Source organism: Apodemus sylvaticus, chromosome 1 (genome assembly GCF_947179515.1).
Source record: "Apodemus sylvaticus chromosome 1, mApoSyl1.1, whole genome shotgun sequence".
NCBI lineage: Eukaryota > Metazoa > Chordata > Mammalia > Rodentia > Muridae > Apodemus > Apodemus sylvaticus.
In genome coordinates this window covers 37924194-37938189 of record NC_067472.1, presented here as the reverse complement: position 1 = coordinate 37938189, position 13996 = coordinate 37924194, and the positions used below count along the sequence as shown (strand labels likewise).

Sequence of the window (13996 nt, the reverse complement as noted above, 5' to 3'; positions counted from 1 at the left end):
TAATGTATATATACAACTGTGAAATCATAGTCACAATCAAGATTCTCAATGTATCCATCACTTTGTGGAAATCTCTGGCTGTTGTGATAATCAGGGTATTATTCCTGGTAGGACACTCCACCCTATCCAAAGAGTTGTCTAATCTAAAACAACACCTGCCACGAGAAACTTTCCTTTGCTAAGCTCATGAAGAAATTGAATCCAAGGAGGGAACCCGGGGAAAAGAAACATAAATTCACTTGTCTTCATGTAAATGTATCAAGGATGCACAATGGATGCTTAATTTTTAATTATATATGTATACACACACACACACACACACACACACACACACAAACCCCTGTACTATAATCTTGCATTGACAGTTAAAGACTACAAGACTTTAAAGTGGTGTATATTAAATGTGACAGTAGACTTCTCTAAGTAAGGGATGACTGGATAGTCTGCTTCCCCAGTGGTGTGTCTGGTCTGCTGTTCCTGGGGACAATAATGTGTAGAACAAAGATGAAAGTCTAAGTATTTACAACTTTAGCTTCCTACTCAAAAAGGTGGAAAGGTCATCATTTTCTCTTCCCCATGAAGACATTAATGACTTATAACAAATTCCTCAAGAGCAAAAGGGGCAAACATGCAGCTGGGCTTCTGTAGGGTGCTTTTCATGACCGCAGATTCAACTGGATCAAACTTCGTGTTAAAGGCCCCATCTCTACTGAACAAACTAGATAGTTTTTCTTGCTATTATTCCCTGAGCGTCACAGAAAGCAACTGTTCACAGTGTAGCAGGTAGCACAAATAATCTAGAGATGCTGTGAATAAGGGGGAGAGCTGGTTAGATGGCTCAGTGGGTGAAATCCTTGCTGACAAGTCTGAAGACCTGAGTTCCATCCCCAAATCTACATGGTAGAAAGACAGACCCGTCTTCTGCATGGCAGATGTGAATGTATTCACACTCAATAAGAAAGTATACAGGAGAATGTGTGCAGGTCATATGCTGGTGTGTGTGTGTGTGTGTGTGTGTGTGTGCATGTGTGAGTGACCTCAACATTGATGGATCTTCTGATGCTTGGGGATGCTGGAACACACCTCCAGGGGCACTATGGGCTGATTATTGTCAGGAACTGCCTTTAAGCACCTGACCGATGAGATCAAGCCCCGTAATAATCAACAGAATGGCTCATTTCCAACACATAAGTGTGTCTCAAAAGCCAGTCCTCATAGTCACAATGACAAAGCGAGCACCCCAAGCGGCATGTCTTCATTTCTATCTCATTTTCTTTGACAAATCTTGCAGTTATGGTGACATTTCAACTGAACAAAGATTAGTTTTCTGTAGTAGAGGACTTGGCTTTAATATTTTTACTTATTAGGGCCATAGTAGGCACAACATAGAGTCTCTTTAAGTATGCAGTTCTGTCACCCTTATCCATCTCCACATGTATTTCTTTTTAAAAATATTTCTGATACATTTATTTTGCATGTGTACACGTGTGTGTGCATCCATATGTGTGCACAGCACACATGCCACAACATGAGAGTAGGTCAGAGAACAACTTGTGAACAACTTCCTCATATGCGAGTCCTGGGGAATCGAACTCAGGCAGTCAGGCCTGAAGGCACACTCCTTACTCACGGAGCCATTTCACCAGCCCATATATTTTATTTTAAGCAGTTTCTGTTTTTATCTTCCCAAGACTAATAAATGTAAGAATAACTTTGGTGTTTTTGCAAGCATGCTGTCAAAATGGCAGCATTATCTCAATTTGTTTTTTCCTGGAGAAAAATTAAGTCAAAGTTATCGCAAAGGGAAAAACATATCGGCTTAATTCATATGTAAAGCCATTTGTGATCTTTCCAGTCCATTCTTTAATTAATTAACTACTTATCTTTAAAAAAAGATTCATTTGTTTGTGTTTTATGTGCATGCATGTTTGCCTGTATGCAGCTATGTGCATCATGTACATGCCTGGTGCCCCTGGAGGCCAAAAGAAGATGCAGAGTCCCCTGGGGCTAGGATTTTAGATGGTATGAGCAGCCACAGGGATTTTTTTTTTCTCTAAACAGGGTTTCTCCGTGTAGTCCTGGCTGTCCTGGAACTTGCTCTGTATACCAGGCTGGCCTTGAACTCAGAGACCCATCTGCCTCTGTCCCCTGAGTGCTGCCGTGAAAGGCAGGTGCTGCCACCTGACCCGGCCCCCATTCCCACCCTCTGTAGTCGGTGCTCTTAATTTCTAGGCCATCTCTCCAGCCCCAACTCATTCTTTTAAATTTGGCATAGCAAACATCTTGGCAATGGTGCTGCTTTATGGAAGTTTTCTTTTTCAAAACGCGTGGCAGGTTTTACTCTGAGATTTCTTTACCACCACCCACCAAATCCAATGGTCCTTCTCCATACGGTTTACCAGGCACCTAATTATACAACTAATTACAGCTGACCCATGGGTGTCAATCACCATCGGCACAGAAAACGTAGGGCCACTCCCAGGCAACAGGCAGCAATACCAAGGTGGAGCCGCACGTCCCACCCACACAACATCACTATATGGACTGGTATTTTTATCCCGTGTGCAGAGTAAAAAAAAAATGTTTCAACAGAAGGATGCTAGTGAAGTTTCCTCGGCATGGAATCATCTCAAGTTGATGAAATGTTCTTACCTGGGGAGGAACACGCTTTCCACCACGTAGAAGTCTTGCATGAGGACATCACGTTCTGGCTTGGAGGTGAGATTGCCCACTGTGTATCCTATTCCCAGTTGGATAGCACCTTTAATAGCTGATGAGGCCGTCTGCAGAAGAGACACAGGGTGCCATGTTAGCTCTGAGGGCTTTGTTCAAGGGCAAAGGCAGCACACTGGAGGGCAGGCTACTTTCTCCTTCTTGTTTCCAAATGGTAGGATGCTGGGGTTTAGAATCTGATAAGATTCTTCTCCTTGGTGACTTCTCACATTGATTGTGGAGTGTTCCCCCCCACCCCTCCATAGGCTCATGCATTCGATCACTTGGCCTCAGCTGCTGTTTTGGGAGGATGTAGAACCTTTGGAAGGTGGACTCTTGCTGGTGACATAGGCTCACATTCTGGTTCTGCTTCAGGTCCCTTTCTCTGTGCCTATATAACTGTAGATGAACAGTTCCAGTGCATCCAGGGCCACACACCTGCTCCTCCATTCCCTCACAGCCGTTATGACTGAGCCCTCTGAAACCAGGAGTCATAATGGGCGCTCCTCACTTAAGTTGCCCAGACCGCACATTTCAGTCATTACGCTGTATCATGAGATTTTGGTGGAGATTATGTATGTGTGACATCTTACATTCAGAATGGATCTAAGGATAAGAGGTTGCACTTTTTATCTTTCCTTTACTAAGAACTTGCAAACATCATGGAACACTTTCAGTAAGGCGCATTATAGTTTCTACTCAAAGGCAAATGGTATAGTTGAAATTATTTTTAAAAAATCTGATGTTTTCCCTGCAATATACTTGTGGATAAGTAAGAACATTTTCTCTCCATAGGAACCAATAGAGCTCAGGATAATCCCCCAGTTGAGGGATGGAGCCACCCACCCATCTCAAAAATATTAACCAAGAATTGCTCCTGTCTAAAGGCAATGCAGGGACACAGAGTGGAGCAGAGGCTGAAGGAAAGGTCACAGAGACTGCCCCACTTAGGGAGCCGTTCTACCTGTAGACACCAAACTCAGACACCATTGCTGATGCCAAGAAGCACTTGCTGGCAGGAGCCTGGTATGGCTGTCTCCTGAGAGGCTCTGCCAGAGCCTGACCAATACAGATTCAGATGCACACAGCCAACCATCAGACTGAGCACAGGGACCCCAATGGAGGAGTTAGGGGAAGGACTGAAGGAGCTGAAGGGGTTTGCAACCCCATAGGAAGAACAATATCAATCAACCAGACTCCCCAGAGCTCCCAGGGACTGAGCCACCAATCAAGGAGTACACATGAAAGGATCCATGGCTCCAGCCCCATATGTAGCAGAGGATGGCCTTGTCGGACATTAGTGGGAGGAGAGGCCCTTGGTCCTGTGAAGGCTTGATGCCCCAGTGTGGGGAAAAGCCAGGGCAGTGAGGTGGGTGTGGGTGGGTATGGGAGCACCCTCATAGAGGCAGGGGAGAGGGGATGGGATAGGGAGCTTGTAGAGGAGAAACTGGGAAGGGGGACAACATTTGAAATGGTAACAAAATAACCAAGGGGAAAGAAAAGAACTGATAAAGCAAATAAAAAAATACTGGAGCTTTTGGTGTTCACACAAAATTTAATTTTGAAAATTGCCTATTCCTGTTGGCAATTATCTATAATTAAATTATTTTTCATTGATTGCCCAGGCTGGCCTTGAACTCACAGAGATCCACCTGCCTCTGCCTCCCCAATGCTGGAATTAAAGGTGTGTTCCACACTACCTAGTAACACTGATATATTTTTTTAATTTACTAGCGTTTTAATGTCTTAATAAGGAAACTGAGATGCTGTTAAATTTGGGAATTAATGTGTACACACACACATCTGTGCATGTGAGTACATGTTTTGTGTGTGTGTGTGTGTGTGTGTGTTTTTGCTTTGATTTTTGCATGTGTACTCTTGGGAATCAAACCCAGGATCTTAAAACACAAACAAACACACACACACACACACTCTCATACACACTCACACACACTCATGCACACACTGTCACACACACACACAACTCTCACACACACTCTCTCACATACATACTCATGTACACACACACAGACACACAGACACAGATACACACATAGACACACAGACAGACAGACAAACAGACACACACACACACACACACACACACACACACACACACACACACACCACGCTCCATGAATGATTGCTAGGGCTAGATAAGAGAGTCCTTTCTCAAAATAACAAAACAAAACAAAGTCAAAGTTAGAAGAGATTCCATATATTTATATATTTAAATATACACGTGTATGTGTCCATGTATGCACATACATATGTGTGCCTGTGGTGGCCTATGTGGAGGCCAGAGACAACTTATTGGTGTTGTTTCCTTCTAACCTGACTTTGAGGCAGGGTGTCTCTTTTTGTTTCTACCTCTGGGCTGCACATATAGGCTTCTGGTTGAGCCTCCTGCCTCTGCCTTCCATCTTGTCAGAGCAGTGACAGGCCTATTGTCACCAGTTTCTGTATCTGGGTTTTTTTTTTAAAATCTCTTTTCAGGGATTGAACTCAGGCTATAAGGTTTGCACCTCTGACATGCCTCAATGTGCATTTCTCTCTCTCTCTCTCTCTCTCTCTCTCTCTCTCTCTCTCTCTCTCTGTGTGTGTGTGTGTGTCTTCTTTGGTTGTTATTCACCTTAAGTTTTGAGACATTGACCTGGGAAGGTCACTGACTCAGTTCCAGGAGTCTTCCTGCCTCTAGCTCTCCAAAGCTGGTTGTACTCAATCTGACATTTATGTGGGTCCTAGGATCTGAACTTAGGTCCCTGTGCTTGTGCTGAGAGCATTTTACCAAGCTGTTTCCCCAACACTGTGGTACATTGTTCTTAAGGGTTTGCATGTTCTGTTTTGTTATGTCTGGTAGCACTAATGCAGAACCACAAATCACAGCAGGAAACAATAAATAAGTTAAATGCATGATTCTTAGCCAGAGACATTTGGTAATGTCTGCAGAGGTTTTTTTTGTTGTTGTTTTTGTTTTTTGTTGTTATCATAACTGGTGTGTTGTGGGTGCTGCAACCCTCAAGTGGGTCTACACACTCTGTGCTGCCCTGAAAAGCTCCCTACCATGGAGACTTAGCCATCCCCAGACATCATTGTTTCCATGGTTGAGAAACTCTGACTAAAATGAATGGAATAAAGATTATCCAGTATATTCAAAAGGAAACTCTTTTTTCCCCCAAGCAATAGTTTATAAATCCAACACTAATCCTAACTTCCTTTATTATTTTTATGTCTTTATGCTTTTTTTTTCTTGACTGTGTGAGAGAGAACCCCTTTCAGCTTTCGTGATGGTCTTCTGTCTCTTGTCCACTGGCTTCTCATAGTTTATCTTCTGTAACTGAAGAATTCCCTTCAAGTTTGATTCATGACCTAGACTCTTTTGCTGTTGTCACCATGGTAACAGTCTAGTATTAACCCTTCCATTCTCATCTCTATGCCTATGACTCTCGGGTCTTCTCAGTCTGTTTGGATACTATTCCACCATCATGGACATGCGACACTATTTCAGAACTGTCCACCTGTATCCAATATCTGGTTATTTTATTAAGGCCTTGTCATCTTCAGTCCCCAGAGACTGAGCACCCAAACAGACATTTAACACAGGGTGAACTGCATTAACTCTTGTTGAATTTGCCTGAAATGACCACCCACACTCAACCAGTACTGCTCAGAAACTTCCATATACGAGTAAGAACAATTCCTCAAACCAGTCACTCAAGCATTTTGCTTGCCTCACTCTGAATATCCGTCATCCTTCATCTGAGAACAACTATCCACGTGTTGGACCATGTAAAAAACAGGAAAATGTCTTGATGCTTTTTAATACCCCTTGACTTAAGATCATAGTTAGCAAGAATCAAAAGATTGAGACTTGAGTGCATCTAGTGGTTGAAAAAAACCCAACTTTGTTATTTTAATATTCCTTCCCTGCATTCTGCGATGTTACTAGTCAGTGGTGACAGTCGTCGGTGGTGACAGTTGTCAGCGGTGACCTTTTGTGCTGGTAGTGCTGAATTCCAAAGGCACAGATGGATTTTGTTAATTTTTACCCTGTACAAAGATCCAAAAGCCATTTCTTTTCCTACTTGCCACTCGGAGTCGTATGCCATAAGAGCAAAGCTTGTTAGAGGAACCAGCATCCTAAGAATGTTCTGTCTGTCCTGACACAGACTGCAGGCCTCCGTGTGGTATGCCTTCCATGCCCTTCTGTGATGCTGTTTTCTAGAGCTATGAGTGTACTCTTTTACCACACTGTGCATGTCTGTCATCAGAGGGAGTACCATGCTCCTTGTTGTCCCCACCCTGGGAACAGAAGGCAGTTTCAGCTGCCAGAAGTCTGTAACCTTGGCCAGAACCCTCAGACCTCAGGGTTCTGTGTCAGCGGAAATGCTTCTGACTTGGATGGTGGGTCATATCCCTTTAATTTGTGAAGCAGAACTTTGGGAATAGGATAAAATAATGTCTTCTTGCTCTAAGGAACACCCCAAACAACAACTTTTCTCTCTTATGGTATGCCATTAAGTTTCGAGTTCTTGAAGGATGAGGACCCTGCTGACATGTTTAATTTAAATAAGCAGAGCAAGACCAAAAAAAAAAAAAAATTCAAGTGCTTCGGCGAGAGAAATAATAGCACAGTAATAAATAGAAGTAAGTTAATCATATTTTGAGCAATTCTCATTTGTGCTGGACACTTGACAGCATGGATAATGATAATCTTACTGACGTAACCACAGTGCACACTTCCACAAGGCTTACGAGGTTCTCAGTGCTCTGGACTAATGCTCATTCTCTTATCCTCACAGTAACTTTGGGAGGTAACCGATACTTGGTAAGTAGCTCCAAGTGAAAATTTGAAATCCGAAATGCTCCACCATCGGGAATGATCAACAGTGTTATCAACAGTGTGTATCCGTGGTATGGTAAGCATAGCTGCTTTCTGGCATCTCAGGGATTCTGGGTATGGACAATCGCCAACATGGAAAATCCCACACCCGAGCTCCCACGAGGGCCACTACCAAGCATGACCTGGAGCATAGTAGCGCAGCAATTTATTCATTGTCACAGGTTAAGAGAGAGTCTACCAGGGCTGGAGAGATGGCTCAGTGGTTAAGATCACTGACTGCTCTTCCAGAAGTCCTGAGTTCAATTCCCAGCAACCACATGGTGGTTCACAACCATGTGTAATGGGATCTGATGCCCTCTTCTGGTGTGTCTGAAGACAGCTACAGTATATTCATAAAATAAGTAAATAAATAAATAAATAAAGACATAAAATAAAGACAAAAAATAAATCTCAGAGAGAGAGAGAGAGAGAGAGAGAGAGAGAGAGAGAGAGAGAAAGAGAGTCTACCACTTGATTAAGATTCTTAGAAACATTGTATGAAAGTGTCTTCAGGCTAAGCATACAGGAAATCAATGACATATAAATAAATTTATGTTCAGTCTTGGCTTCTATCCACAAGCTTCCTCATTATGCATATGCAATTATTTTCAGATCCTATATCCAAAACGTCCCAAGAATTTTGGGTAAAGGTTTTCCATCCTGCACTACAACCTTCATTTCATGGACTCCATTATGTTTGGCAGCTTCCTACAAGGAGAGGAGGCAGATCTAGGACTTAAGCCAGGGCTGGCTGTGTTATATACAACCATACACTGTGGTCTCTAATAGCGGAGTTCCTTAATGCCCTTAACCAAGTAGCTGAGCTTGGTGACAATAGACAATGCTTCCCTCTACAGCTGTACACTTATACAGCAGCATGGTGAGACTTGGCAACCCCAAGCCATTCTGCAGGTGTATGACAGAATCTGACCACCAGGTACAGGCTGCTTCCATATCTGTTTTTTCCAAATGACCCAAGAATCAAAGTTGGAAGTTCTCTATTAAGTGTAGATGTTTGACCTCAGCAAGGGAAGGAGCACTGAAGGATCCATTCTTTTGGATGAGATGAGATAGAAATGTTTAATTAGCTGCTAATCACACCCAACCACAGGCAAGCCAAACACCTCTTGGGAGACCACATCATTAGCACTGCTGGAAACATGGGGTGTTATTAATATACAATGGTGCCTAGTTGCCTCGGGAGATAGGACCCCACATGCCTCCTGTTCCCAATCTCTGGGCAAAACTGAAATGCTTCAACATGGGTGCATCTGGATATAATTATATAGCATCTTGTTTGCCTCGTGGAAATCCATGTCTGCATTCACAGTGACACATACTTTTTCTTAGGCCACCAGCAGAAAAGGTCCCATCATTTGCCATTTTCCTATCGGACAGGCTCAACTTCATGCTCAGCAAGAAGTACTGTAGAGCTGAAATCACTTTGAAAACTTGCCTGGTGTGTGCATGATTATCAGATCAGACAGTCATCAGGATGACAAAGTATTCAGTATAAAACGTTGGTGGCAGCTCTCCTATAAGCAGCCATTCTCTCCCCACAATTCAGAAGCCTTAGGGCTCCTTCCGTTCTTTGAGATACCAGCAAGACTTCAGTGAGCTAACAGCTCCCATGCATTCCAGGGCTACTTAAGTTTTCACCGCCAGGCTCTGCCTGCTGTGTCCCCAAAGTACTGGGACATGACCATTCCCCATTCCAACTCTAGGGGAAACCATTGGCTCCTTTAGTAGAGGCTTAATATGGGCTTAGATTTGGAACATAGCAACAAGATCTATTTTTAATTCTGGACCTCCCAGGGATAAATGGAGGCTGTATGTTGCCTGGATACCAAGCATGTGATACTTAGAGAAAGATAGAGCTGCAAAATATGGCAAAGGCAAATCATTTATTTCCATAGCCTGTACAGGTATGATGTTAATACTAAGGAAAGTGGATGTCAGCTTGCGATTATGTGATACACTGCAGCTCTAAAGCTCTGTTCATAGAGGTGGGGACTACACACAGTGCCTTGCTCACATTAGGCAAGTGCTCTAACTCTTAGCTACATCGCTAGCCTTCAGAGCACTGTCTTTTAATGATTACCTCATCGTCAGAGCTGTCAGATGGCTAGAGATTCATAATGTCCATTGCATAAGTCAAAGTGGATCTTGGAATTAACTTGCTCTAGATCCAACAGCCTGTAGAACATGAATGAATCCCCGATCTTCTAGAAGGCTCCCAGCTCAATGTTCTAATCATTCACTGAACATGAGTTTACACACCTGCTTAGCATGTGACATTTCTCCTTAGAAGATGGAGCTGACAGGTGCTGGGAAGCACATGAACAATGGAGTTTTGAGCATCTTTGCAGGAAGAGGAAATGCCTACAGAGATCCACCATTAGGAAAGCAATGACTCCAACAACAGTGAGGGTTTAACGACCTTACACCGGTTACGGGAAACTGCTTTCCATAAAGCAATGTCTATGAAATTGGATCACTTAATAGGCCGTCTGATGTCACTGGCTTTGAAAGGAGGTATTAAAGCACTTCATAGCAACAGCAGTCCCCCCTCAGGCTCTCTGAACTAATTATGGGATTATAGTTTGGATACAAGTTGCTAGAGAGATTTTCTACAAACTCATGATATTACTTTACTTGAAACATTTGAATGGGCCCAAGGCATCCTCGCTCTAGGGACAAGTCCAAACCTCCGACAGCTTGTCTCTGGAAGCCATCTTTTAATCTGACCCCCTCCACTCTGCTTCTTGATATTTATACACATTATGAGAAGATAGCACAGCCTGGGCCCAGTCTGTCCTAGAGTAAGGACATCTAGAGAGTCTAACGCTAAACCAGAGATGTTTGTTGACAAAGTCTCTTCTTTTGCCAGGCCACAGAAGATGGGTGTGGAGCATGTCTCTGTGGCCAGATGGCCATCTGAGTCAGGGCAGGGAAATTTCCACTACTGTCCCTCATTTCGGTGGTTCAAGTCCAGCTCTGGGTCTCTCTCCTGTCCCTGAAGCTGTGCTCAAGAAGCAAGGCTCAGTCTTCTCATTTGTCTCAAGGTAAAAAGTAAGGAAGGAAAAGGGACAGATATCAGACAATTGGTTCTAGGAGTGTGGAACAGAGGTGGCGAGATGCTGCAGGAAGAGACTGTTGACATCCTGAGGGCCCTACTGGTCTATGTACTCAATACACTGCTCTATCACAGGCCTGCCCTGGCATCTCCCCAGCATTGTCCTTGAACGCATGGATCAAAGAATCATGGCTCTTGCTCTCATGGGAGTTTCTGGTGTGGGGATGGGGGAAGACACATTAAACAAAGATATGTCCATAACAACACACAATAATCAATGGCGGGAAGATCAGCATGGCATTATTGAGATTAGGAGTCTGGAGACCCACTTATAGATGATGGCATCCACAGAAGCCAACCCAGTGAGTGCTCTAGGCTGAGACTTGAGAGGTGGCAAAGAGCCTGATAGCAGGTCATGTCACTAGAGACTGGCCTTATGTTTACCATGTGCCAGCTAATTAATTCTCTTCAAACCAGGGAAGTAGAAGTGGCCTAAACAGAATTCATGTCCTTAACAAAATGACAGTAAGGACTGTCATGTGGTAGGACGAGATCCCATTAGGAGGCCAAGGAAGCTCATTTTCAGGATTAGAAGAAACAGTTGCAGAGACCTGGAAGCAAACCACCATGGGCAACAGGTAGAGGGTTGGCATTGGGGGCTGGAAAGACTAGACAGATGTAGATCCGGTCCCCTGAAGGCATCCTAAGGGTTTGATGGGTTTCATTTGTGTTGGTCAACAGATGGCAAAAAAACAGTGAAGGATTTTATGTGGGGAAGTGATGTCTAATTTGAAAGGATCACTGGAGGCTGTGCAGAGAACAGATTGGAGGGATGGTAGGAGGGAAAGTTATTAGGATGTGCTTGCTTGGTTCATATGGAGATGGTAATGGCCTAGAGAAGTCTAATGAACAAGATAAACAGAAGAGAGGGATGTGAAACAGATTTTGAAGACGACAGACAGACAGAGACAGACAGACATATAGACAGGGCTTGCTATGAGCTAGAAATGAGGGTGGGAAAAAAAGCACCAACAGAACCTCAGGACACTTTTCCTGATTGGTTTTGAGAAGTGTGGTCACTTTTCCTAATCAGGAGAGGGCAGAGTGAAAAAGGAATGTACTTTGGGGAAAATGAAAAATCCTCGTGTCAGGAGCTCAGAGCGAAAGTTTGGCCTGGTACTGGAATTAAGGATTGGTTGCATAAGTGGTACTGAAAACCAAGGGTCAGGACTGGGTAACCTGATCAGGGAGCAGCAGAGAAGGGCCCCCAAATTAGCAACACCTAGGGTAGTGGGGTAACACCTAAAGAAAGGTGGCTTTAGTGGACTAGAGGGAGGAGCTTGAGGAGGGGTGACCACAATCTCAACAACAGGCCACACGAGTGGGGGAACATCAAGAACCACAGGCCAACTTCTCCTTGTTCTTATTCAAGTTAGGCATTCACATGTAAACTCCAATCTGAATTAAGACCATTTGACGAAGTGATTTGATGTCATTAAACCATCACCACAAAAACTGTTCTGTAATGTGGAAAATAAAACATTATGTTATATCTAAGCACGAGCATGCAAAACAAACCTAATGAAATTTGGAGAAACGTGTGCACCCACAGAGAAAACTCAGAGGAAAGGTACCAGGAATGGACATTATCTCTGTATTGGGTGTGTGTGTGTGTGTGTGTGTGTGTGTGTGTGTGTGTGTGTGTGTGTGTGTGTGGTGAAGAGGGTCTAACCATTAGACTGTTAAGAAACAATGCAAATGGCTGAGCTGTATCTCCACTGTTTCTCTAAATGGATTCTGGGGTGGAATCTACCTTTGCTCAGATGAAACTACAGCAGGTCTAGGACCTGTCTATTTGTTGACTCAGAATAAAACTGCTCCTATTCATACCTGGGCACAGAGCCATGAAAACTAGCCTCACACCCACTTGTGCTCTGCTTTATCTGCTCAATGACAGACAGATTTGGGTGTGCATTTAGTGGCGCCATCCCTCCTCCAGCTTGCTGGGCACCCATAGGCAGCTAACAGGAGGAGGGGCGGGACTTTTCTTCTCCCTTCTGTTGGATGTTGGAAGGAGGAGAGACAGGAAGGTCCCCTGTGAGGAGCTCAATTGTAAGATGTCTCAGATCTATGCATAGCTTCTCATTGGGTGCTCTCACAAGATCTGTAATTACCGCCCTATAAATGGCCACTAATTCTCATATTTAGATAAAAAAAAACAAACACATCACCTCTCTCCTGGCTAGTAATTTATTTTTATTTTTATTTTTTATTTGCAGCTGTTTCTAAGCTCCACCTGCATTTTGAAAGAGAAGGGATAAATTCTAGACAGTTTGTTGTGCTGGTCACAAGCCAGACATCCTCCTGTCTACACAAATCAACAAAGGCCAAACTAAATCATTAACAACTGCTTGGTGTTTCCTGGTCTCCACATCCACGGAAGCCAGGTTTCTAGTCTTCTCTTTCTCCATTTACTTTTTTAATACTCTACCATCACTCCTGGGTTCTGTTCTCCCACCAGCCCCTCCACAATGTCTCTGCTCATGACAACTAGAAAGGACAGGTGGCTCCTGCCGTCATTAGGTCTACACGTGACTTCCTTAGGTTCTATTTTCATGGCAGGCAACTACTTTTCTGATACGAGTTTTTGTAGCCATCTATCTTTTTCAAAATAAGAATATTGTAGCCCTGTTTTAATGAGGCCTCTTTCTGGGCTTGCATTCCGTGTGGTGAACATGTCTTGGGATAAGGTCATTCTGACACAGTGGGCACAAAACAACCTTGGAAGAAGCCCAAGGCAAACATACTTTCTATTTAATTTTCCCTTTTCACCGAGAAGCTTTTTAACAGGATTCCAGTGTTTGACGGAAGAGCAACTTCTCAAATGTTGATAAAGGTAGAACAAAGAGAAGATACCGGTTTCCTTTAAGGTAGCTCTACCTCATGGCAATGCTGTCAGAGAGGTGTACTTCATGGAAAGGAAAAGCATGTTATACAAACACTCCTCACTAAGAGAGGAAGGCTGAACTCTTAAGGTGTGTGTCCCTCAGCAGAGGTGAATTAGGCACGCTCAATTGCCCTTAAAGAGATATGCCAAACAATTGCAAATGAAACTCATGATTTAGGACAGTGTGCCATTATGAATGCTCCTATGTTGGCTTTTTACAAATGTTACTACAGTTTAAACTGAAGACATTCATCATAAATATGGTGCAATATATTCTTAATATCATTCCTACACACCAGGGAAGAAAATTACACGTGTTCATATATTCAAATAGAAACAGCATTTATTTGACATAAACACAAATTTAGATTAAATAGTG

General features: G+C 43.4%; 1 protein-coding gene across 2 annotated transcripts in view; it reads right to left on the bottom strand.

Moving 5' to 3' along the window:
* Pip5k1b (phosphatidylinositol-4-phosphate 5-kinase type 1 beta) overlaps positions 1-13996 on the bottom strand; it is a 268940-nt gene that overhangs the window by 103781 nt on the left and 151163 nt on the right. For both annotated transcript variants that reach the window (XM_052188073.1, XM_052188083.1), the window contains exon 4: positions 2653-2783. In XM_052188073.1, the coding sequence (XP_052044033.1) occupies positions 2653-2783 (131 nt within the window). The remainder of the gene's footprint in view (positions 1-2652; positions 2784-13996) is intronic.